General features: G+C 38.1%; 1 protein-coding gene across 4 annotated transcripts in view; it reads right to left on the bottom strand.

Annotated features, from left to right (window-relative positions):
- Nucleotides 1-27535, bottom strand: part of LOC124625797 (protein diaphanous) — a 370389-nt gene that overhangs the window by 64687 nt on the left and 278167 nt on the right. For all 4 annotated transcript variants that reach the window (XM_047149249.1, XM_047149252.1, XM_047149250.1 and 1 more), the window contains exons 2-7: nucleotides 22477-22638; nucleotides 16003-16104; nucleotides 11195-11391; nucleotides 3675-3984; nucleotides 1255-1365; nucleotides 885-1117 (exon numbers count right to left, since the gene is read on the bottom strand). In XM_047149249.1, coding sequence (XP_047005205.1) covers nucleotides 885-1117; nucleotides 1255-1365; nucleotides 3675-3984; nucleotides 11195-11391; nucleotides 16003-16104; nucleotides 22477-22638 — 1115 coding nt within the window. The remainder of the gene's footprint in view (nucleotides 1-884; nucleotides 1118-1254; nucleotides 1366-3674; nucleotides 3985-11194; nucleotides 11392-16002; nucleotides 16105-22476; nucleotides 22639-27535) is intronic.

Genomic DNA, 27535 nt, shown 5'->3' with positions numbered 1-27535 from the left:
AGTTTCATTACCCTCTCCACACAAACTACACCTAGCACCTTCTTTCTCTTTACCCATTGTGTGTCAGTGTTTCTTGAAGTTCCGTTGGCCTGTCACTATCCCTACCATGAGTCAAGTCTGTTTCCTGTTGAAGTCCAGGATTACAGCATTGGCATCACTAGCTTGCCAAGATTTTGTTTTTGGATCATAGGCCAATATTCTACATGCTACCTTCTGATCTGATTTTGTAATTTAAATTTAACTATTGCCTTAGTGATGGTTAGGACACGTTCTGGTCCAATAATGGAGTCATCGCACCTGTCCTGGCTGCTTGGCAAACAGTCCAGGACATATTATGTTATAAACATTGAGATGTGTGAAAAACTTTCTTTTGCTTAAAATGGAGCACAAATTACCAAGATTTTAATGAGAGCACTGGGCTACTTCCAACAAATTTTATGCATAATTTCAAACCTTTCCTAAACTTTTTCTCACTTATGTGCTTAAAGTCAATAGATAACACAAACTTATTTGTAAAGTAATCAAATGTTTGCAGCTGTTTTACACATGGGAGTTTGATTCTTTAAAGAATCTGAGGTTTACTGGTAAAAACTAACTGCTATTTAACACTTATCTGTCTCAGTCATCCAGTTCATAGAAACTTTGTCTAATATCAGATGACCATTTGTTCAAACTGTCATTAATTAACTCTCCAGAATTACATTAATAAATGTGACTTAATGTCAAGTGATTATTAGTTGTTCTAGTTTTAGCTTCAGTATATATTTAATAAGCGTACATCACACTGTCATAACACGTTTTATTAAAGATCCTCTGTAGTACTTTCACTATCAGTGCAACAGCTGTTTTGTCTACATTATAATGTTTCCTCAACAAAAACTCACCTAATTAACGTGTCATCTCGTATAAACAGTAAGTGCTGTAGAATTGACAGGAGGAAAGGCTCTGCTGGTGTGTCCATAACAAGGTTCTTGACAACTTCAAAGCAGTCATTTATATCATCCATTTCCATTCTGACATTGTCAAATCTCTGAACAAAGTCTGCGTAGTCATCTTCCTTATGTTCATTGAATACTTTAACCTGAATTCCCAATTCTCCATCTTCCGAAGGTAGACTCTACAGTAATGGGAACAGAAAAAGGTCTTCATTGTTATAGCAATACAAAATTCACTATAAATACTTTTGAAAAATAATACAAAATGACTGCCACTGAAAAACTCAGTGGTATAGTATTTCTGCCCAAAGTTACTTACCTCCAAAATATCAAGAAAACCAGATCTCATTATTTCATTTCGAAGGTGTAGCCTGAACTCTAGGTCTTCCGCTTGTGAAAGAATGGCATTGATCAACTGAAGACAAGCAACCTGCAAGAAAAAAATAAATGCAATGACAAAAATATATAAATGAGAAAATAATCAGTCAAATGCAAATCAAAACAAAAGACACGTTAGTAAATTAGTTTCAAAGTTATTAGTGGCAAATACACCAAATTTAACAACTTTTAGTACTCTGAATAAAACATAAGCTCCATAAAGCTAGCCTTTAATGTGCACATAAAGATCATCAACCAAAGTGTGACGAGAAAAATAAAAGTGCTTCTGAATTCTACATAAACCATAGCACAACTAAGACAAGTCTCTCTTATTCTAGCACCTTTACTACCTTGCTCGTTCTAACCCTTCTGGGATATCTATGTCTCTGGATATTTAATTTACCTTTCATATTCCTTCTTAAATTAACAATACATTAATCTGAATTTGATATTTTCCTAGAACCCAGTTTTCCTGTTACATATTTTTATCAAAAATAGCTTATCATATTCTGGGGCCTCATCTCTTAAGAAATATATTGGTGAACAGTTGATGAAAAGCCTAGTGCAATAATTAAGTATATACAACACTTGAATTCTGGTTTAGCTACAAATTTTATGAAGTAAATGTAATGTTTATATTTTACTCTTATATTGGAATTTTCTTATCAGTTGACTGTGTACAAGCTACTCTGCTTGTTTTAGAGCAAGAAACTTTGGTTCACAAGAAACAAAATTAATTAAAATAAAAGCCAACGTTATAGCAGTTAAAGTAATCCATTTGACCTTTTCTGTCTCTAACAAGTAGTCGACAAATTAAGTGACTGGCCTAAGACCTCCCATGTAACTTCCGCATTACTCTTTCTCACATTATATAATACTTCTTTAGTTATAATTATTTATCTCCCACTAAACTGGACATTCTCTGCTTTACTCTGACCACACATTCAGATGACATGGCTGACCACCTCTAAAAGCACACAAGTTCTATAAATATTTCAAGTAAACACTGTTTGGAATTCTGTGTTAGTGGGGCCACCAGGTAACTTCCTCATGAATGAGAACAAAGTAAATAGATACTTACAATACACAGTATTGTATTAGAAATGTGTGTTCCGGTACATCTGTGATGTGACTGGGTGACTATTTCAGTCTTCTTACATTGTATATCAATTTCACCAAACCACACTTTCCTTCTGACGAAACAGTTAAGGTAAGTCGTCAGATTGCCTAATGGCTTGTTTTCAAAACTATATTTAATTCTGAGTATGAAATAAAGGAGGATTACAGATTATAAGATGATTTTAGATGGCCATATTTCAACAAACACCGGACATAAATGTATGGCCTTACAACTACTTTCAAGATAGGAAGCATGAAGTTTCAATACTGTCATTTGTTTGCCTCTAATGGAACGTGTATGTTGTTGCTGTTTGAAAAGAATATGACTGTAATGTCTGCAAATACCCATGCAGCCATCAGTTACAATCACAGATAAATTAGTGCTGTGGTTCAACAGGCATTTAGTCAATATTGTGGACTTAAAGCACCTCCTGTGATGACACAAAGGTGATAAGAATGAATTCACAAAAGAAGATGCACAACAAGACTGGGAGATTAAATTTAGCTTCACAAAAGAATGCATGAAACTTTAATGTAGAGTAGTAGAAAGTAATGCAGAGTTTTCGGGCAACAGTTACATATAAATTTTGTTTTTAAAAATTCCACCTACTGGGAAACAGAATGTTTTTCTTTTGTGCTTTGCAGAATTAAAAAAAAAAAAGTTTAATTTCCAAACATGGACACAAACTGTAACAAGTACTTCTATCTCACCACAGCAAGATGATTAACTACAGTTAGTAAAATCAGCAGTAAAAAAATGTTTTATGGAACCAATTGTAGGGGATGGTGTAGAAATTGCTATTGGTACACAAATTCTGGCCTGAAGATCTTATTAAGTCAGGCATCAATATTTCAATGCGTGACCAACTGGCCACAGACAACGCATTCTGTATACGCCAACTCTCACTGTTATCAGATCTTGAAGGGGACAGCATGTTAGTTGAAGAATTTGGCAATGTTAAGTGGTATAGGGGTGGCCAGATGGCCATCAGTCACCTCCTCCCCAATGTGCAAATTAAAATATATTGTAGTACAGAAATAACATGAAAGTCCTTAGATGACAACTCATAATTCTTTACTTTGATTCCACAATATAGAAACACACATGAAACTCATTAGTTCAACACAAAAATATGTTAAATTTTAGTGACATGAATTATCTCATGGAAAATATCAAAAGTTGGAACATAATTAATTAGGTAACAGCATTTTTCTGTTACATTACAGAACAACAACACCCACCTTGAGCTGCTCGTTGTTGGGGGCAGCCATACTCTGGATGATGGGTTGGAATCTACCATTTCCTTCAAGTTCTCCTCTCATTGTAATGGCCTCAATGACCTTGTCGTGCCCATTTGGAGGTACCAGGCACACTGCCGCAAGTAACTTCACAGCTTCCAGCATTACATTTGGTTTTCGAGGATCTAGTGATCGAGCTATGATTGCCAAGGCTTCTTTGTGGGTGAACACTTGTTTCAGGCCTACAGTATTGTTCATTATTGCCTTTAAGCACCTGATGCACTCGTACTGTATTCGGTCATAGCGACTGTCACTGAAACAAAGAACAACTATGTAGGATATTGTTGAAAAGATGGACAGTATGAGTGAAGTCAAGTCTACCGTCTTACATACATGGCCTTCATTCTAGTATAAGGAATGAGAAGGAAGCAAAAATTGGGCCATGTTCAATTATTTGAATCAAACAGACTGTGGAGAAGAAGGCTCAATTTGCAAAGTAATTATGCACTAAGTTTTCTTCTCACAAATCCCATAACAAGCTAAGAACAAGGTAATATCTCTTACTGAGATGCAACTTAAAATGAATGCCACAACAACTGAAGCAAATAATTAAGTCAACCAACTGTAATGTAACAAATTTAATATAGCCCCTGCTTCACAAAAAAAACTGAAAAATGTAGGAAATCAATGAAAGTGAACAAGTTTTGAGCTTTGAAATATTCTGTCTTTGGAAAGAATGGAAACAATTACAAGCAATTATAACAGACAATATTAAAATGCCAGAGAAGTTGATATGTAGTGCGCGACAATCTAATCTTTCTTTGATCATTAGAGAGAAATGCAATGACACTTTGCAAAAGATAAAACAATGAAAATAAAACACCATCTGGGTCACTTGTTATTTTTTTCTCTTTTTATTCAGATAACGTATGCAATGGGTCAAAATATGTTATCTTCAGATCCACAAGTGTAGTGCTTCAAGAATTCAGCCAAAGACATGGCAGGAAAATTGTACTTTTCTGCTTAGATAGGCTACAAGAAAGGCAACTCACCTCAAATGCATATAAACAATAGGGCTCTGTAGTACCAATATATCACTATTCCATCTTCTTCTTGTAACAATGGACACCCTCAACACAGCAGGACAGCCTCAACACAGCAGACATACAACTGCAGTTATTGCAAGAGAAATCAACTTTGACTTCTAGTGCATGCTCTAATTTTCCACACGCAGCTCCTTGTGACACATTCTTGTCTCAAAGGAGCACAAAGGGAAGTTTGATTAGGAGTTAAATATCGTATCATCAAGGTCGTTAGAGTGAGATCATAGCCATGGGTCTTGTTTCAGTAATTACCAACATCCACATGAAGCGACTAAGGGAAACTATTGGAAAACTGACAGAGGGACCACACAGCAACTGAATTTTTGCAATCTTTTATATTTATATGTGAAATTCAGAACATCAATCTAACAAAGCAGTTTAATGTAATTCTAAAAAATTCTGGAGAAAATGGACTTTGATGGACTCGTGAGTACCTTTTAATTCACTGGAGGTATGACAATTTTTGTGTGTGCCAATGTCTCTATTGGTAGCACTATGGTGCAGTAATCACTGCGTTCAAATGGCAACATCTATGGTCATCAGTCCCCTAGAACTTAGAACTACTTAAACGTAACTAACCTAAGGACATCACACACATCCATGCCCGAGGCAGGATTCGAACCTGCGACCGTAACGTTCGCGCGGCTCCAGACTGTAGCGCCTAGAACTGTTCGGCCACCTCGGCCGGCCTTCTGCTTGAAGAAAGAGCCACTGACTCCGAAAGCTTGCCCAATTATAGCCTCCTTTTATGTGTGTGTTCTACTGAGACTTGGTGAGTACTGTATTTACTCGAATCTAAGCCGCACTTTTTTTCCGGTTTTTGTAATCCAAAAAACCGCTTGCGGCTTAGAATCGAGTGCAAAGCGGAAGTTCTGAAAAATGTTGGTAGGTGCTGCCACAACTAACTTCTGTCATTGAATATATGTAGCGCTTCGCAGGCACAAAGATAAATACTGGCACCAAAACCTTTACGTCAGTAAATAAATTTAAAAAAAGGTGGAAGACAAGCTTTTTTTCTCCGCCCCGAGTTTCGACCACTGCATTTTCATACATCATGCAACGAAGTAAATACAAATTCCGTATTGTTCACCTTCGAATGTAGCAGCATTTCAATGCACTACGAAAATCTGACTGGCAAGACTGTTTGGGATGTTTGTCAAAATGGCCAACTCTGTGTTCTGAATTTTTTCCTACCTGTGAGAAGAGATGGTTGCTAACAGGAACTTTTATAAATTGTGAATCACATGCAGTATTCTCTTCACCATAATAATAATAACGAATATAAACATTTTGCCATGTATTCTTTCGTGTTTGCTGCTATCTCATTTAAATCCTGTCTGCCTAATAAACTACGAAACTAGAGTGAGACAACAGCAAACGCGGAAGAATATACATATCATGTCATGTTTATATTCATATTATTCTTATGCCGAATAGTGATACAGTCAGGAATGAAGCACGGCAATTGATTAGATTTTTAAATCTAAGATGACTCTAATTTCTGTGCAGAATGTAATGCACTAAAGAGGCGTCTGCAAAGATTTTCAAACGGAGAAAAATTTTCGGTAAACTTTCGTTCAGAACATCTTCTATCATACGCAGTCTATTATTTGGTTCTTGTTGATCATTATTAAAGAAAGCGGCAGTGCAAGTAACAACAAATAGCAGTCTCACGCCATTGTTTCGCTAATGACACGATTCCTCTCTTTCTTTTTTTTTTTTTTTTTTTTTTAAAATTGTAAGCGGCGGTAGCGCGCACAAAAGCAAGCCATGCCGCGAACGGCGACAGGTCGTAAACACTCATTATCAGAATGCGACAAACAATGCATGACAGTACAGTAATGCATTTTCAGCTTAGAGTAATGTGAACCCCTATAACAAAGAGAACGGCACTTATCAGATCAAAGAAAAATAAGCAATCAATTCAAACCAGATGAAGCACGTGAAAAAGTAAGGGTACCCGTATAAATACGGATGCAGCGCCTGATGCATAGCAATGGCTACCTGGTAAAGCTTAACTGCTAAGCTTACGACTCGAACCAAACTACTATAGCTGTATCGTCATTCATTTGACCTAAATTGTGTCTCACATTACAATGGACCAACTTTGTTTTGATTTGGAGGTGCGGCCTAAAACTTTTCTCTCCCCTTGAATTTCGAGTCTCAGATTTCTGGTGCAGCTTAGATTCGGGAAATTTTTTTTTCCCTCGATTTTTGAATCTCATTTTTCAGGTCTGGCTTAGATTCGAGTGCGGCTTAAATTCGAGTAAATACGGTAGATTTTTTACCTATCCAATTACGTTATATCTAATTAGCACTTTTCTGAAAACATAATTAACTCTCCATGTGTTACTTTTTTTTTGGTGTAAAGTGGAGTAGTATAATGGAACAACTAGCATTTCTTCTTCAAGAATTTCTGCCGATAGTGCTGGTTCAACAAGATTACTTTCTGTGAGGATGTGCTCATAATACACAAGCATAATCTTGAAACTGCACTCTATGATAAATTTTCAAGATCACCTTGTGTCTTTGAAGGACTAGGCAAGGACATTACAATATTATTTTCTTATGTCATACTAAAAGATTTTCACATGCAACAACCACAAAACACTATCTGCTGCTTTGGCAATGAATGCTGCAATGCTACTGCAGCCACATCCATCCCTTCCAAAAGACGCCATATTCCTTTCAACCGCTGTAGAATTCCTCAAAAACTTTTGTTCCCAAGTAGCAGTGTCCCACTGTACAGGTAATTCTACTAGTGTAAGCATTGGGCTAGTAGCATAGGACCTATGTTTTGTCAACTGTCGTCAACATCTTCAGCTAATAGTAATGTGTATACTACAAAATATGTAAAAATTAAGGCGAAAAGTACCATTAACTCTCTGTAAAGAGGTGCTCTGCTTAGTATCACGTTTCCCACCTCAGCTTACATGCAATGTTCATAAACAATGAGAATTATATATGATTTAATTATTATGTATTTGATGAATTTTATATTTGAATGATATACGTAATCGAGTTGAATGGGAGAGAGAAGGGGAAAAAAGAAAAAGAAAATAGACCAAAGTGATAATTGAACTGCCCTGGAGAAATCCATTAGGGCCTACAGCCTGTAGAAAATCATCCTATCTTTAGTGAATTAAAAGTTTCTCTGAGAACTTCAAAGTCAGTTTTCATGAGAAGTTTTGAGTTGCAGCAAAATGCTTTGGATGATTGACATTTCATTTCTGAACTTCACATACCTTAATATTAAAAATTATAAAAATTTAATTGCTGTATGGTCCCCTTGAACGTCAGAATGATCAGGCATGGATATAGACATGTGGTCCCCTTGAACATCAGAATGATCAGGCATGGATATAGACAGTGTTCCTACAGATAAAGGTGACAAGAAAGAGCAGAAGATGTTGATGTGAAGCTCATGATATGGTCCACAACAGATTTTTAATTCTACAGTGGAGCACATGCTTATATGAAACTTCATGACAAATTAAAGCCAAGTGGCACACTTGGACTTTAGCTTTGTCTTTTGCAGATAAATTTTTGTCATATGAGTGTGTCACAAAATCCGACTCAGAGATTCATCACTACTTCTCTACCTAATCATCAATGCCACAAACAACACTCCTTTGTATACTCAGGTGGTGTAGCAACCATGGCAGAAAGGTTGCCGCAGTAAATAACATGGCAACTGCAGAGGTTTGTTTTAGAATGCAGTTTTTTCTCTGTTGCACAGAAGAGATCTGTAGGTACATTAGAGGTTACACTGGCCTTGCTGAGTGACTCAGCAGGTATAATGTTGCTTGCAAAAGGCAAAACCCTCGATTCCACACACAGTCTTGCACAGGATTAAAGTGTGAGGAAAGTTCATTACAAAAGAGATGTGCAACTTACAATGTGAAATTGTCAGTGGCTTCATGTACGGAGTAGGGCACAAATATTTACAAAATCTTTCCCAAGAAGGGGATCATTTTGAGTAGCAATTACATACATTGTTCAAGTTAATGCTCTGATTTATGAACATCTGAAAAACATTTGTAATCACGGAGATTGAAAAGTTCCCTAGCTGGAACTGAAAAATGATTTTGTTACCGCACGGAAACTTGTTATATAACTGTACCAGTATCATATGTTTCAAACTCTAGCAACTATCTTTAATTTCAGATAGAGCATGAGGCAGATGAGGTACAACCAAATTACATGTCTGGAATTATGGGGAATCATGAAGTTTTTGTTTCTCCTGGAAGAGAACGCTTACACTGTGATATCATAAATACTAACAGAGAAATGTCTTTCCTAATGCATTGTCAAAATCTTTGTGTTTCATTTCACAACTAGGAATTTCATCACTGAATTATGAGAAGGATGGATTACTACTTGCTGCCTTTTTGGCTGTCTTTCAGTTGTGCCTATCTATGACTCAGCATCTTCACTATATGGAGAGTAGTAATCTATCCTTTTCATAATAGTGTAATTATTCCATCCTGAATTTTCCATTGTTTAATTCCATCACTGAAGATTACATATAAATGACATCTTACAAAAACTAGGTGTAGGGGAACAGAAAAGGTACATATTGTCTTCCTACACTTACAAAAGGTATTTGATTAATACACATCATCATCTACTAATCAATAGAAAGTTTTCACAAGAATGTGATCAAATCAGTAAATATTTGACGAATAAAATCCAGTCTGTTATACTGGACGGCGAATGTCTAATGGAAACTGAAGAAATGTCAGGTGCGCCCCAAAGGAGGGTAAGATGGCCTCCGATGTTGACAATATACACAACTGATTTATTGGGCAGGGTCAGTGTCACTACAGTAGACAACAGTTGATCAACATTCTTAAGAAAATTAGACTCAACTTACACTTGATGTAGTGAATGCCAGCATTCTTCAAATGTTGATATAGAAAGATAATGCTGATAATGGAGAGAGAAGGAATCCAATTTAAGCTTTTAACAGAGGGATCATAGAATTACTAAGATTATTTCTCTACAATTCCACTCTCAAACATCATGTGAGAAAGTAATACTGGAATCTTTCCATGCCAGCTCTGATTTCTCTTATTTCATCATAATGGTCCTTTCTCTCTGCGCAGTGCTTTGGCATTCAGAACAGAAATTTGATGATCAAAATTTCGTGAAAACCTCTCATCACAACATCCTCCCCCCAGTGAGGTGGTGCGCCCCAGCTTGCTCAACATATTTGTGACACACTCTCCTCATTCCATGATGACGCAAAACAAACTGCCCTTCTATAAACTTTTTCAATGTTTTCTGAAATCCTCTCTGAAAAGCATTCCATACCACCCAGCAATACTCTACAAGACAAACAGACATAGTGTAGCCAATCTCTTTGTAATATGAGTGGTGAATATCTAGAGCATGTCAAATCATGAAAGTATTTAAAGATGACATTAAAAAGTGATATGAAAAGGGACTAACAAGTAAAATCAGTACTAGGGAAGGCAAATGGAAAACCTAAATTTGTTGTAAGGGTTCAGGGAAAGGGCAATGCACCTACAAAGGAAACTGCATACAAGACACTAGTTTTACAAAGTCTAGAGAGCTGCTTCGGCGGCTGGAATCCTTATTAAATAGGCACAATGAAGAACAATGAATGAATCTGAAAACACATTGGTACAGCCTGTAGGACAGTGTAAAAGAGCTGCTCATAGAACTTAAATGTGAATCTTTGGAAGAAAGATGACTTAGTTCTCATACAGCTCTGTTGGGTAAATTTACAGAAACTGTATTTGAGGAAGGCTGTGTGACCATTCTACTGTCACCACTGTACAGCTCTTGTGGAGATCATGAGAATAAGATGAGAGTGATTAGGACATGTATAGAAGCATACAGAAAGTCATTCTCTCTTGCTCCACACGAAACTAGAACAGTGCAAAAAGTCATTAACATTAGAGCAAAGTACCCTCCGTAATGCACTGTCAGTGGCTTGTGGAGTATACACACACATGTAGATGTGGAACTCTGCAGTGGGGATAGATATCCTACTATTCTTTAAAATTCATAGCTTGGAGAGTTGTCCTCCACATTTTTCAATGATAGTAACATTTACTTTCAGATGCACTTACGTGTAAATTTAAGCTGCACAAGTTTATCAGCAATGGTTCAAAAAGCAAGATTTTTGCATCGAAGTGCTAACTTAAGTTTATAATCCTCCCAGCACCAAGATTACAAATATTAAACAACACAACATTAAAGACAGAAAGCAGCTCTAAAACAGGCAAGCAATTATAAAAATTTTAAAGCAGCACACACAATTCTTGATCTACTCACCGGAAGCCGAATCGGGGGATTGCACATAAACAGAGGAAGAAATACAACATTAAACCTTGAACCATTTCAACATTTTTAAAAGATATGCAATTAACATTAAAGGCTGCAACTTACTTTCGATAACAGTCATTCAAGTTTTGCAGCAAGAGTGTGAGGCCTTCATTTCCAAACTCTTGTACCCAACTAAGAGGATTATTGGTGAGAGCAATACGTAAAGATTCTATACAGTTGTACTTCTTGTTGACACTGAGATCTGGAGAATACAGGTACGCAATATAATCTGCTGGCTTGTCAAACCTGCTGCGGGTTTCCTGGTAAAAAAAAGAAACAAAACAAAAAAATATCAACATCTGCTACTGTAAAACATTTGGAGTTTCCAAACAATTTATAATAACTAGTAAAAATTAAAATCCTTAAAGCTAGTGCTCTCAAAGTTTCTTTCACTGGATTCAGTTCTGGTATAGGAACATTTCCTCACTTAACGCACTGTATTCTTTTATAATGAAAGTAATACTAATACTAATAATAAAATAACACAAATTCTTATAGTGTACAAGCTGCAGAGTACCTTTCATCATGAAAATTGACACCTCAAATAATTACTAGAAAGCACTGAATGAAACAAAACAAATTATTACGGAACCTTCCGTGTTATCATTTACGTATTCTAAAGATTTTATGAAGATTAGGTTAATTCAGGAACTAAATTAGTTCATGCCTCTTCTCCCAACTTCATCTGCACCATTTCACGTGTTTGCAAGAATACCTCAGGCTGCTGATTACTTAGCCACCAACATATTATATGGGAGGTAGAAACAGCCTGCAGTACTGAAGAAGCAAGCAGTATTGCATTATTTTTAATCTATATTCACAAGTTCAAAATTTATGAAAAAAAATATGTCTGAAATAAAAATGAATTCTGCACTATAAGCCTGCCAAAATTTCATTCTTCACACTGTCAGTTTTTTGTTATCCTGTCTTCATTGTAGATAGATTTTCAAGTAGACATACTACAAGGACACGATGAAATGTTCTCAGCATGGCACACAAAACCTGTTGATTTCTACTACAGTTTATTACTGTTATGTTGCAATGTAGCGAAAGTCAAGTGACGACTTCAACTAGAGAATAGTTTTGTTTACATGACTTCTTGAAAGTATTAGCATTTGTGCAACTGATAAGTGGGATATTGTGCTACCATAAAATTATTTGTTTTCAGTGATTTACCACCAACTGAAGTTCATTCAAAGCTGGAATTATAAAGTTTTTGCTTCTCAAGTTACAACAGTTATGAAATGCAAGGCTGAATTTAAATGTGGCTGTACCTCCCTTGATCAAAATTTTTTTTTTTTTTTTGTTCAGTGTAGAGTTAATCCTTTGGCTACTATTGGCAAGTTAACATGACACGCTCTGCTGCTCTCCAGGTGATGTTGACGAATTTAACCACAGTCTCTGGGTGCAATTGACAAGTTAAACCAGACTCCTTGCTGACCACCCCCCCCCCCCCCCCCCAAGTGCCAGTGACAAGTATCGATGAGTCACTACTCAGGTACCACGGTACTGCCCCATATTTCAATAGGCTTTCACAGTTCTGGCCACTAAGTTGTTTCGTGTACTCTGTCTGTCATAATCTCATTTTTGCAGCATTTGACTTCACTTTACATTTTATCATCATGAGTGGCATCAGTGTTGTTTTCATCACTTATTATATGAGGAGCAAAACAGACAGACAATCTAGTTCCCACGCCTGTCTTTGCTGATGACCTGACTTTACTGTAAATGACATGTAAGAAGCTTCTATGCAAATCCAACCACTGCATTTAACAGCAGAGAAAACAGGTATATTGATCAACATTCGAAAGACTGAAATCATTTAATATTGAAGACACCCCTAGAACAATAAGAGTCAGCTCCACCAAGCATAGCAAAAGAACCTTGGAGAATGGGTTTCAGCCAATCCCAGTGAAATGGTCGCTCTCAAAGAAAGGATAATCAAACAAAATATTGCAAAAATAAATAAATAAATAAAGCACACCTCTAAACATCTGTTATATCAGACAGACACTATAACAGCAGTCAGACCTCTATGTAATGGGGTACCTATCCCTAACCAAGAAGACCTCAATAACAATTCTCGAATTATAAAAAAAGAAAAAGCCTGCAAAAGATCCTACCAGATGGCAGATGATGGTACAAACCTAATCGTGAAACCCACTAACACCAATAAAACCTCACAGATGCCATCATCAGAATATGGCAACTAGCTTCCTATGGCCACCTGTACACATTGGGTCCCCAAGGTCTGACCTATTAGACCTTCAAAGTAATGAATGAAGATAAAACCACTAGATCCATGTAGGTCAGACAAATAGAAAAAGATGTTGCAGAACTTCTTATCAGACAAGACTTAATAACTACCAGAGATGACTAACATTTAGCTAATGAAACCAGATCCTTATTAACATCCCTTGCAGAAGTTACCCACAACAAGTCCAGGATATGGCTCGAGTTATCCAAGATTGAGTTCACCAGGAAAATGAAGGAATACTCTATGAACAGTAAAGCTCAAGTTACTAACAAGGAAACTGCCACACACACACACACACACACACACACACACACACACACACACACACACGGTTGTGGCTGCAGTAAGTCTGCCAACTCTGCCACAGATCCTGAAAGCAACAGTCATCTATGCCAGCAGGTATATCTCCGTATGTCCATCTTTTTAGAGACTATTGCGGGGCACAGCTGTTCGACAGAGGGTGTCAAATTAAACACCTTTCAGCAATCAAATTTCCAAGCTTAGCAACCAGTTTCAGCATTTTACTACACCGTCTTCAGGCCCCTGACTGATGTGTAGGAAGAATCTACCTCGGTTGTGAGCAAAACAGGGGCCATCAATAATAGTATTAGTAGACATCTACACGCTACAGTGATCACTTCAACCATCACCCAACCCCGTTGGCAGGCATTCCACTGTGCATTTAATCCACACCAGAAACTCTGCATTAGGTCTGTTGTAACTCAAAGGACATTTGTAATTGAAACAATTCATTTCATCAAAACAGATATGCTTCTGGAATAAAAAGAATTGTGATTTGTGACTGTCGAACTGACTGGATCTTACATTTCATAATTTATACAGGAACAACAACAACAGAAACTGAGTTCCACAATTCAGTAAAAGGTGGTGACATAGTAGCAACATTTACAAAAGTAATATCACTGATAACTATCATCTCTCACAAGCAATGAATCTGCATGTCAGCTGAAAGTAACCAACAGTCTTCAACTAAAAAATATTCTGTTAACTAAATCTGAATTTGTTTATTGAGCAGAGTGAAGAATATATGCAATGTAGCAGTATTATGGATTTGTAGCTAAGAAGGAACACTGAACAGTGGGTGCATATTGAATGCAGCACAACTTTTGGTACGGGTTTCCAAAATCAGATCACACACTATTGCAGGAAAAGCCATCTTTATATCTCTGTAGATTTGCAAAAACTGAATATGCAGAGTAGCCACAAAAATAAAAATTAGTTTTTACACCTACAACATTTGTCTCAGTAGTGGCAAATCTTAGAGGAACAGATGGAAAGATTACAGAATGCACTCCAGAACATTCAGCACGGGGCGAGGCAGGCTGCTGGGGTAACACCAACCCAGGCAGAAGCCCAAACACAGTCTACTTAGCACAGGCAGACACATTAGGTGGTGGTGATGCAGAGCTCAGATTGGCATGTAGCTAGCACAACTGCATCAGCCAAAGCACATTCACTGTACAAAAATCATTTGCGTAAGTGCTCCATGTTACATTAGGAAACAATATTTTAAAGTGGTTGATAAATGGCAGAACCTGGCTATCAAGGGAACTAAAGACCAATGCAAGACATCACTGGTGACAAGAGTTAGATACTTCCAGTAAGACCTGGAAATGAAACATAAGTGAACCGTCTAATAGTTATATACAAAAGTGAAGATTCCACAGTTCTTAGAAGAAAGATGGTGGCAATGTGTTTGTCGCAATCTGTGTCAACTGAAGAGCAAGCAGCACTTGGGATGGCAGATGTGGCCTTTCTCAGAGGAATGCTATAACTGCTTTCTCAGGAGAATGCAACAACTGCTGTACAGGATGGCTAACAATAGTTTCCTGTCATGCACTGCAGTGCAGAGTGTGGAGATATGTATAGATTCTGTTGATGTATGTTTTTTACATGTGTTATATTATTTTTGTTTTCCATATAGTATCAACACATTAATGGGAAAATAAACACTGGATATTTTACACTCTTTTTCACTACAGATGCAAAAGGCAGACTATGGAAGAATCAGTACAACTCAAGAAACAGCCTGTAGGTTTTCCTTGCAGTGTAGTGAGGTAGGGAGGTGGGGACCTGCCTGCTTGCTCCTCAGTTTGCAGACAGACTATATTGGCAACGTGCAACAGCATTCTTATTATATTACAGAATTCCTATAAAGGTTGACATACAGCAGTATCTGTGCTCAAGTTTGCTATGAAATATTGGTGAGAAAGCCAAAACAATGAACTTGAGAACTTCTCGTCCCACTATTATGACTCTGCAAATATCAAAGTAACCAATCATGTAAGACTTGACTTCCTGTACTTTTTCCCCCCATTCTTAAAAACTATGAAAAATTGGTGTGGCAGCTGTTCTGATAATCCACACTTTTGCAGCATACATGCAATAAATTCAAGGTAATGTTTGGGAGCACTGGTGCCATTACACTGAAGCTTCATTTGTTAAATGAACATTGTGACGAGGAAACTTTTGAAAAGCTATAGGTAGAATCTATCACATCTATTGCAATGGTCACAGAATATGCATAATATCATTATGTGCTTATATTGATTTGATATTAGGAGACATATACAAGTAGCATTTGGAGAAATACCTGATTTAAGCCTTTAGAATGCATGATGAGCATTTTCTTCTTTTTGACGGTCGGTTGGTTCCGGAGGGGTTCTTTCTTTTCGTCAGTAAGGTTCATATCATTCTGCAACAGAAATTACAATTTAATGGCATGAATCTGTTAGAAACTGGCAAAAAATAAAAATAAGAAAACAAATTGATGACACTGCTATGATTTTCTAGATCGCGTTGAACACTAATTTGGCACTAAAATGTGCAATCACAAGATTGTGCTGCGTGAAAATTATGAAACAAGTTATGTCACTTGTGATTTGTGCTGATGTTAAAAAATGGTTCAAATGGCTCTGAGCACTATGAGTGCTAACTTCTGAGGTCATCAGTCCCCTAGAACTTAGAACTACTTAACCCTAACTAACCTAAGGACATCACACACATCCATGCCCGAGGCAGGATTCAAACCTGCAACCGTAGCGCCACGCGGTTCCAGACTGTAGCGCCTAGAACCGCTCGGCCACTCCGGCCAGCTGCTGATGTTACTACCAAATCAATGACATTTCTGTTGATAATGGGAGATTATTTAAATAATTTGGTGCATGTGTCCAATGTTGTTTAAATTCTCACTGCCCTATTTAAAAGCCAACACCATATCATTATTGAAACCTTTATGCATAACATTTACAAATAAAATAATCATTTATAGTTAATTATAATTAATTATTCAAACAGTTAAGGGATATGAAAATTTAATACTGATAGGTGGGTTGAATTCAATAACAGGAAAAGGAACACAATGAAAAATAGTTGGTGAATGTGAACTGATGGAAGTAAATGAAAGAGAATGATGTCTGGTACAATTCTCTACAGAGCATAATTTAATCCTTGTTAACACTAGGTTTAGGAATCAGGAAAGAAGGTTGTAGATGAGGAAGAGATCTGGAGACACTGGAAGGTTTCAGATTGATTATATGATAGTAAGACAGAGATTGCAGAACCAGATTTTAAGCTGTAAGAAATTTCCATGGGCAGATGTGGACTCTGTTCACAATTTGTTGGTTATGCACTGCATGTTAAAACTGAGGGAATTGGAAAAAGGTGGAAATTAAGGAGACGGGATCTGGATAAGTTCAAAGAACCAGAGGTTGTTGAGAGTTTGAGAGGGAGTATTAGGCAACGATTGACAAGAACAGGGGAAAGGAATACTGTAGAGATGAAATAGTGAAAGCAGCAGATGATCAAATGGGTAAAAAGGCAAAGCCTACCAGAAATCCTTGGATAACAAAGGATATGTTGAATTTAATTTATGAATGGAAACAATATAAAAATGCCGTACAGGAAGTAGGAAAAACGGAAAACAAACCTCTAAAAAATGAGACTGACAGAAAGTGCAAAGTGTCTCAGCAGGAATGGCTAGAGAACAACTGTAAGGATTTAGAAACATATATCACTAAAGGAAAGACAGATACTGCCTACAGGAAAATTAAAGAGGCCTTTGGAGAAAAGAAAAGCAGCTATATGAATATCAAGATCTCTGATGGAAAGGTGGAAGGAGTGTACAGAGAGTCTATACAAGGGAGGTGTACTTTAAGGCAATTTTATAGCAATGGGAGAGGATGTAGATAAAGATGAGATGGGAGATATGGTACTACAAGAAAAACTTGACAGAGCACTGAAAGACCTAAGTGGAAACAAGGCCCCTGGAGTAGATGGCATTCTGTCAGAACTACTAATGCCCTTTACAGACCCTGCCATGACAAAACTCTTCCATATGGTGTTCAAAATGTTATGAGACAGGTGACGTACCATGAGAATTCAAGAAGAACACAATAGTTCCATTTCCAAAGAAAGGAGATGCTGACCGATGTGAGTATTACCTAACTATCAGATTAGTAAGTCATGGTTGCAAAATAATAACACAAATTCTTTACAGAAGATGAATGGAAACACTGGAAGGAGCCAGTCTCTGGGAATATCATTTTGGATTCCAGAGAAATGTAGGAACAGGTGAGGCAATACTGACCATATAACTTCTCTTAGAGGATAGGTTAAGGAAAGGCGGATCTACATTTATGGCATCTGTAGACTTGGAAGAAAGCTTTCGACAGTGTTGACTGGAATACTCTCCTTGAAATTCTGAGCTAGCAGGGGGCCAAATACAGTGACCAAAGGCTATTTACAAGTTGTACAGAAACCAGATGGCAGTTAGTTGAGTGTAGTAGCATGAAAGAGAAGCAGTGGTAGAGAAGGGAGTGAGACAGGGTTGAGACCTATCCCTGATGTTATTCAGTCTGTACACCGAGCAAGCATTAAAGGAAACTAAAGACAAATTTGGAGTAGCATTTAATGTTCAGGGAGAAGAAATAGAAACTCTGAGGTTTGCCGATCACATTGCATTTCTGTCAGAGACAGGAAAGGACTTGGAAGAGCAGCTGAATGGAATGGACTAAGTCTTGAAAGGAGAATGTAAGATGAACATCAACAAAAACAAAACAAGAATAATGGATTTAAATCAGGTGATGCTGAGGAAATTAGATTAGGAAATGAGACACCGAAAGTAGTAGAGGGAGTTTTGCTATTGGGTGGCAAAATAACTGATGATGGACTAAGTAGAGAAGATATAAGATGAAGACTGGCAATGGGAAGAAAAACATTTCTGAAAAAGAGAAGTTTTGAGGAGGTATTGAATAGAAATGGAGGAAAAAAGAAATCTGTGGTACAAGCTGAGAGAAGACAGGATCAGTTGATAGGACACATTCTGAGACATATAAGACTCATCAGTTTAGCACTGGAAGAAAATATGGAGGTTAAAAATCACAGAGGAGATCAAGAGATGGATACAGTAAGCAGATTCAGAAGGCTGTAGGTTGCAGTAGTTATTCAGAGATGAAGAGCACTGTACAGAATAGAGTAGCACGGAGAGCCACATCAAATCAGTCTTCTGACTGAAGATCACAACACAGTTAATTCTCCTTGAAATGACAGTAGATCCACATAGGTATGCGACATTCACATTTACATGAGTTGTACTAATTTCAACTAACTTTTTATGCATGTTGTAGATGACTTTAGCTTTTTCACTGTAAAATTCAGCTGTTTCATCACTATCACTGAGATAGTGCACAGTAATGTAATACGTGAGCAGCAGTTAAGGGTATATGAAATATCTGACACACATAGCTATAAGAATAAAGATTAAAGTATTTTTTATTCAGATCATTAACTACAAGAATGCTTTGTACAAAACAGGCATGGCATTTGTTGAGTACTAACTGACAGCAATTGAAAAAATAAATTGAGTGGGATTTTAAAATGAATTCAGCTAATTATGTACACCGATTTTGAGTACCAAAATTGTTTTAACTGCTGGGTATCTTATAAAGTTCACAAAACTACATTTCAATAGTAGTATGCACACAATGGAGAACACTGATTTGAAAGAAGTTTCCACAAAAAAGTGCAATCAGAATGTAAAATATTTCACCTTGTATTCATAAATCAACAGCTGTTCTCTTGTTAAAATAATAAGTGTATTCTGTTAAAATATAATTTACAATTATTCCTATGCCACAAGGATCCTCCAACCAAAGTACAAAAGCACATTTAAGTAAACAGTGTCCAATTCGGTAAAAGTCAAATAGCTCTGTCCCAGTGGAGAGACCAAGTGTGACTAACTGCAGCTTTTTTTGTTAGTTACTAATGACAACTTTCGTTGACAATGAGATTATTGCCATTAGGAAATAACCAGTTTTATCACACTGCATTCCTTCTGAATTTTATTGATTGCTACATCAGCTTACTAATTCCCTGGATTCTTACATACCTGCAGAACAACAGACAGCTGTTGAAGCACGAGAGGGAAGTTCTGCATACACTTCCCCACTCTCTATTATGTGCACATTTGCTGTAATGGTTTTAGGGCATCCATCCAAAGACAAAAGTCACTTAATTTCAGTAAAGCCAGAACAGGCAGCAAATACTTTTTTCTTTTGAAACAGAAAGTTCTTTTGGAGACCTTGTCTTTAAGTCCCTGATACATGACAATCACACTGATTTACATCACAAATTTGGTCCAGAAATACTGGTACATCTCCTAAACTTTGTAGAGCTCTTAATTCTCAGTTCATATGACTTCATATACATGAATAAATGGATAAAAAAGGAATGTACAAAAACTTAAAACCTCTTTTCCCTGTCCACAACTTCTGGTTCGTAATTTATGTTTCCACTGATGTGTCATTATTTTGAGTGATGAGGATGAGCAAAAGATTGAAATGTTGGTAATACTGGAATGATACTTCCTGAAGCCACCATGGAAGTGACTAAGGAACTGTTCAGATTTAAAGATATATATATAGACAATGTGGTTGTTGATCACTTCCTCCACAGTCTTCCACAAACAAAGCAACACTAACAACTGATCACATATGGATAATCCTTCCCAGATTTAAGTAGGTGGATTAAAGCAGATTTTCTTCACAAGTCTGGAAACTGTCCTCCTGCCCAAACAAATAAACAAATTAAATGAAACAGTTCCTATTGTTCTGCCTGTGAGGCATCTCAGCATATGGTAATGAACTATCATAACTACGAGGTGCATTCAAGTTCTAAGGCCTTCGATTTTTTTTTCTAATTAACTACTCACCCGAAATCGATGAAACTGGCGTTACTTCTCGACGTAATCACCCTGCAGATGTACACATTTTTCACAACGCTGACGCCATGAGTCCATGGCAGCGGCGAAGGCTTCTTTACGAGTCTGTTTTGACCACTGGAAAATCGCTGAGGCAATAGCAGCATGGCTGGTGAATGTGCGGCCACGGAGAGTGTCTTTCATTGTTGGAAAAAGCCAAAAGTCACTAGGAGCCAGGTCAGATGAGTAGGGAGCATGAGGAATCACTTTAAAGTTGTTATCACAAAGAAACGTTAGCTCGATGTGCGGGTGCGTTGTCTTGGTGAAACAGCACACGTGCAGCCCTTCCCGGACGTTTTTGTTGCAGTGCAGGAACGAATTTGTTCTTCAAAACATTTTCGTAGGATGCACCTGTTACCGTAGTGCCCTTTGGAACGCAATGGGTAAGGGTTACGCCCTCGCTGTCCCAGAACATGGACATCATCATTTTTTCAGCACTGGTGGTTACCCGAAATTTTTTTGGTGGCGGTGAATCTGTGTGCTTCCATTGAGCTGACTGGCGCTTTGTTTCTGGATTGAAAAATGGCATCCACGTCTCATTCATCGTCACAACCGACGAAAAGAAAGTCCCATTCATGCTATAGTTGCGCGTCAACATTGCTTGGCAACATGCCACACGGGCAGCCATGTGGTCGTCCGTCAGCATTCGTGGCACCCACCTGGATGACACTTTTCGCATTTTCAGGTCGTCATGCAGGATTGTGTGCACAGAACCCACAGAAATGCCAACTCTGGAGGCGATCTGTTCAACAGTCATTCGGCGATCCCGCAAAACAATTCTCTCCACTTTGTCGATCATGTCGTCAGACCGGCTTGTGCGAGCCCGAGGTTGTTTCAGTTTGTTGTCACACGATGTTCTGCCTTCATTAAACTGTCGCACCCACAAACGCACTTTTGACACATCCATAACTCCATCACCACATGTCTCCTTCAACTGTCTATGAATTTCAATTGGTTTCACACCACGCAAATTCAGGAAACGAATGATTGCACGCTGTTCAAGTAAGGAAAACATCGCCATTTTAAGTATTTAAAACAGTTCTCATTCTCGCCGCTGGCAGTAAAATTCCATCTGCCGTATGGTGCTGCCATCTCTGGGACGTATTGACAATGAACGCGGCCTCATTTTTAAACAATGCGCATGTTTCTATCTTTTTCCAGTCCGGAGAAAAAAAATCGGAGGCCTTAGAACTTGAATGCACCTCGTAAATCTTACAGTCACGGAACAAGATAATTTCCCAAGAACTGAAGGCTGGATGCTTCACAAATGTGACCAATCTCATTTGTGACAGATTACACATTTGTGGCTCCTTTCAAAGTATATAAATGTGGTTAGTTGGCTGTAGCTGTAGCTACAGCATACACTTTGCTGAGCACTGGTGGTTTACTTTTGGATATTGCTCTGCCTGTTCAATGGACCCCAATTAGTGATCACTGACCACTTCCTACTAACTGGTATATGTTAGAGAAGGCCAGCATAATGAGAGGTCAGTGGCCAATCATGGCCCCATAACAGTGCAGAGTTGCATGCTGTGCTTTATTTTCAGAATAAATAATACTCATGACAACATTAAACTCACAGCAGCTCAACCCAGTTAAACTATACTTACAGTTATCCCACCCCCCTAGACATATGGTAGAAAAGCCCCATTCATGTCATGTGTGTTAAAATCCAAACACGAAGTAATAAAGCATTACTTAGATGCTTGACTAGGTTTGTACAGAAGCATACCTCACATTTTGGTTAATAATTTCCTTCTTTTGTAAATATGTTCTTTTTGTACAGCAATGCAATAATAAACTACTTACCAGCATTTCCTCAAATCTTTTGTTGAGGGTCTCTTCGTCAAGCTCCTCAATAGACTGTGCATGTTGTTCCTCGATCTCATTGAAGTCCGACTCTGAATGTGGCCGGGGGATGTGGCTGCCATTGCCACGTCCACCTTTCTTTGGCCGAGAGAAAAGGTCCAGCTGCAACAAAAATATATATTTAGGAAACACACATTAAACAGAAGCAGATGATTTTTTTCTAAGAGACACTCATACTACAACATCTAAAGATGCTGCTTCATTGTGCAATTTCTTTTGGTTTCTTAATGTGATACAATGCATCCTATTAGTTAGACAGGACAAAAACCAGGTACTGGCATGTTCTGCAATACCATAATATTTAAACTTCAGTAGAACAGGGTTAACTGCACAATCAAATCCTTTTGACCAATCAGATTTGAAATGGCCAATTGGTATTTTCTGTAACTTGTGTATTGAAAAATAAATGAGCATGCTCCGTGGTGAGGCCCTGCAAAGAACAACAGTGAAACTGAGCCAGACGTAGTATTTTTATTTTAAAAAGTTGCCAGAAACAATAAGCAAAAAAGAAAATGCTATGCGCAAATAGAGTTAAATCCCCAAACCTTCAACTTTTGTCGTTTGCTAATTATCCCTGGAGAGTACTAGCTCTGATTCTTTACTAATCTAACATAAAATATCTTAGAACCACAAATAGTTCAGTTGCAGTGCACTTTTAGTGTCTGCAGCTGTTGCATTGCATGCCAATTTTGGTACAATTCTTGTGATGAAAAATGGGAACTGAATACAACAAATCATGAGTAGATTGTTGGTAGCCTATCAAAACACTCGTTCCTATGTTTCATAAATAACGTTACTTCGTATTTCATTCTATTAGATTAGAATTTAAACACAACACTAACTCTCATGCAAACTGTCAATTTTGCAACCTAACATAGACACCAGCCTATGCTAAAGATCAGTCTGTTAGCCCATGTAGTTTTCTTTCCATTCTCCACATCAGAAACAAATGTAATCAATTCACAGCTTCTGCCAAATCATTAGATCCTATGATTTTCAATCATGTATACTGTCAACTGACTGGCTAAGACCAATATCAAGAAACTGCCAACATCAGTACGAAACTTGAACACTGTATGTGCACTTTAGCCAGTAGTTCTATTTGATGATGAAACAAGTATTATACTGAAGCCTAATGGATAAACACTTTAAAATTAATAACTGGATCTCTGCTAATGGACTGCTGATGAACTTGAATAAAACACAAAACGCGCAATTCTGAACTGCACAAGGCCTGGCCGAGTCATGAAAAATAATGCGCGAGGGTAAATCAATAAGTGAAACAGAATCTTCTAAGCTACTGGGTGTTTATTTTGATAAGAATCTGAACTGGAAGTCACAAATTACAGATCTTAAATGCATAAGTTCTGCAACTTTTGTACTATAGAAAAATTGAGTTACTTAATGCTATCCTCATTCCCTAACTGCTTATAACATCTCATCTAAGGTAATTTTTCATTGAGGAAAACAGTCTTTATTGTTCAGAAGTGCATAATGAGGATAATATACCCACTATTGAGTTTCTTGTAGATAGCTGCTTACACAGTTTGGCATAATGACAAAAGCCACGCAGAACATTTATGAAATTTACCGTAAATAATCACAGTTTGAAGTCGGTAATTATATATATATAAAAGCAGGGTGTATGTATGTAGTGCTAGATTTCTAACATAAGAGGTACTGTGACCTTCAAGGATTTTTCTTTTGGCATTTAGACTTTGACACACTGTTTTACTGCTTTTCTGAGTGTTTTGAAAGCGTGAATACAACATCTGTTATACATCCCTTGAACCAGAGACAAAAGTTCTATTGTAACATGTCTCAAATTCTACTGATCTTGATTTCTTTTCGTCAGAGGTACCAGTGAGTACCATCACAAATCAAGCACACTATGTACTCAACACAAACTGAAATCATATCTACTTGACATCAACTACGCCAAATAATTTCTCAATGTGTGCTGTGGCGTTTTTTGATAGAGATATTGAGCATAGTTAAGTACAAATCACTAAAAAAAGCACCTTAAGACAGATGTGTAAATATGGCCTCCATGTTGTCAAATTTTTCACTGAGAAATTGTACTACAATTGCAAAACTGACTCATTTAACATCATGGCAGGGGGTTACTATTAGAATCAGTGCAATAAGCAAACAAAAAAAGCTAAACTAAACATCAGTAATTGGCTGGGTACTAAATTCAAAGGGCAGCGGAAGCCAAGGGAATAGAACTGCCTTCACTCCAGCCTTTGGCTTAACATCAGGTTTACTTCTACTACAATAATTTAAGGCATGGGGTTTTTAACAGAACAAAATTAGGTAGTTGCACGACTATGAGGATGCAAATCAGGTTTAATTCAACAAAGGCTGCAATGGTCAAGAGCGTTAGTAACCTTTGAGATTGGACATAATGAGTTGATCTTAGCCAAGGCGTTAAAGACGCCATTATCAAAACCTCAGAGTTTAAACAAGTTCGTGTAATTGGTTTATGAGCGGCTGGATGTTCCTTCTGCGATATTGCCACTGTATATGATTTCTGGCAGCGGTTGTCACGAGAATGTACAGTTGCAAGAAGACCGGGGCCCAGATGGCCACATGGCATTACCGAGAAGAAAGACCATATCTTCAGCGTATAGCTCTGGCACATAATACTGCGTCTGCAGCAGCAATTTGAGAAGCAGTTGGCACCAGTGACATAATAAACTATTACAAATCGGTTACTTCAAGGACAGCTCCAAGCCAGATGCCCTGGAGTGTGCATTCCATTGACCTCAAACCACCCTTGTTTGCGACTTCAGTGGCGTCACATGAGAGCTCGTTGGAGGGTAGGGTGGATGTCTGTTGTGTTTTCTAACAAAAGCTGATTCTGTGTCTGTGCCAGCGATGGCTGTGTGTTGGTTATAAAGAAGTCAGTTGAGGGCCAGCAAACAACCTGCCTGGGTGCTAGAACACCGCACCTACCACTGGAGCTATGGTCTAGGGTGAGATTTCATATGGCAACAGCAGCACTCTCGTGTTATCCCATGCCTGAGTGCAAATCTGTATGTCACTCTGGTGATTCGGTCTGTTGGGCTGCCATTCATGGCCAGCGTTCCAGAGGGTTTTTTCGCTCACCCGCATACCGGTGTTGCGGCCCAACATGCTCTACGGAGTGTCGACATGTTGCCTTGGTCTGCTCGATCACCAGATCTGCCTCCAGTTGAAGACGTATGGGACACCACTGGACGACACCACAAGTGCCATCCACAAACAGCATTAATCCATCCGATTGCAACAGGCAAAGAAATCCATTCCATAAAATGACAACCAGCACCTGTACAACACAATGCATGCACATCTGCATACTTCCACCCAACATTCTGGTGGTTACACTGATTATTAATGTTCTAGCATTTCACATTTGCAAAGCTATATCTCGCACTTACATTAACCTGTGATCTTGCAATGTTAATCATTTAATTCTGTTACCTAGACAAAAGTAATCCCGAAAATTCATTACCCTACATTAACTATTTTTTGGTGCTGCGATTTTTTCCGTCAGTGTATTTTCCCCCCCCAGTCTAACTATTGACGAATCACTGAATGTTTATGATAAATTCCACCATGTAGGTCACTTAAGCCTTAGCGTCTGAGTGTTGGAAAATGTGCAGCACTTGCTTATCAGCTTGACGCCTAGGAGGAATGCTACAGCAACAATCTTTTGCCGTTCCCGAGAATGCAGAGTACTGACACTACGTCGCTAATAGTGTTAACGAGGGAAATGCTGCACAGTAACGAACAGAACTAGAGAGCTAAAGACGGGCACGTGAAGCACGTATAGTGTATACGTATCCTCCCAGCAGAGGATTTCATTCAGATTTGATGTTTCTGTAACCCAATGACATCGTGGTCGACAGAATACATAAGTCACAATAGGTTACTACCTAGATGACGAATTACATATACAACTGTACATATTTTCCATATTACATTAGACGATTTGCGGCATTCCCGTCGTAATTTCCCTAGGACAGCAGTAAAAGTGGTCTTTTAGAAGGACACTGCAGGATGCACGGAAAGCATTAATAAAAAGACCCAAGAACTCTGTCGAAATATCTGCACGAATTAACCCACGACTAGCGCTATAAGGTGGATAATTATTCCGCTGTAAGCGCTATAAACGCAGCTGGTGGTCGTCTCATTAAATGCTTACAAATCACTACAGCTGTTCTAAGGCTCATTTATGGAATGAATCACTGAAATACTCGTATGCTGTTCATCAATTCGGAACACCTGAAGTTTGTGGAACAGAAATATTATCTTTGTGAACAAAACAATAACTTATTGGAACGTTAGCATCTTATCTGCTTTACAAATCGAAAAAGATGGGAGGGAGGGAAGTTCGGGGTTTAACGTTGCGAAGACTACGAGAGACGGAGAGCACACTCTCGGATCGGCAACAGATACGAAAGGAAATCAGACGCATTGTTTTCAAAGGAACCGTCTCGGTTTATTTAGCAAAACCACAGCCAGGGCGTCCGGTTGGTGATTTGAACCGCCTTCCTCACGAACACGATTCCGGTGTATTACCTCTACGCCGCCTCTCTCTGTGCTTTACAAATGACAAGGGGTGTTTGCCAGCACAGAAATAACTGACATCAATGCACTTTTGAAGACGAAGCCACTAGACACGTTTGCTCAGATTACACAGCACAAGTAACTCAAAATACACATGTCCATCCGATACAAACTAATTGCTGACCTCCATTCACCAGTTGCGAATCTGTCAGTGCAATTTTAGTTCAGTGACTAACCCTATGTTTTGGGGAACGAAAAATAGGCAAACATCTATTCGATCGTTGACGTTGTTTTCTCGTTCTGCGCTACAGTTACACAACTCTTTCACAATAACGATAGGCGATCTTGACGCTCCCCGCCCTATGTGAACAGAAGAGTTAAATGGACGTTAATGTACATGAAGCATAGAAGATACTTCTTAAACACTGTATTTTGGTGCATTCTT

The sequence above is a fragment of the Schistocerca americana genome, chromosome 8 (genome assembly GCF_021461395.2).
Source record: "Schistocerca americana isolate TAMUIC-IGC-003095 chromosome 8, iqSchAmer2.1, whole genome shotgun sequence".
Lineage (NCBI taxonomy): Eukaryota > Metazoa > Arthropoda > Insecta > Orthoptera > Acrididae > Schistocerca > Schistocerca americana.
Note: the sequence above shows the minus strand (reverse complement) of the source record. Positions and strands in the feature narration are given on the sequence as shown.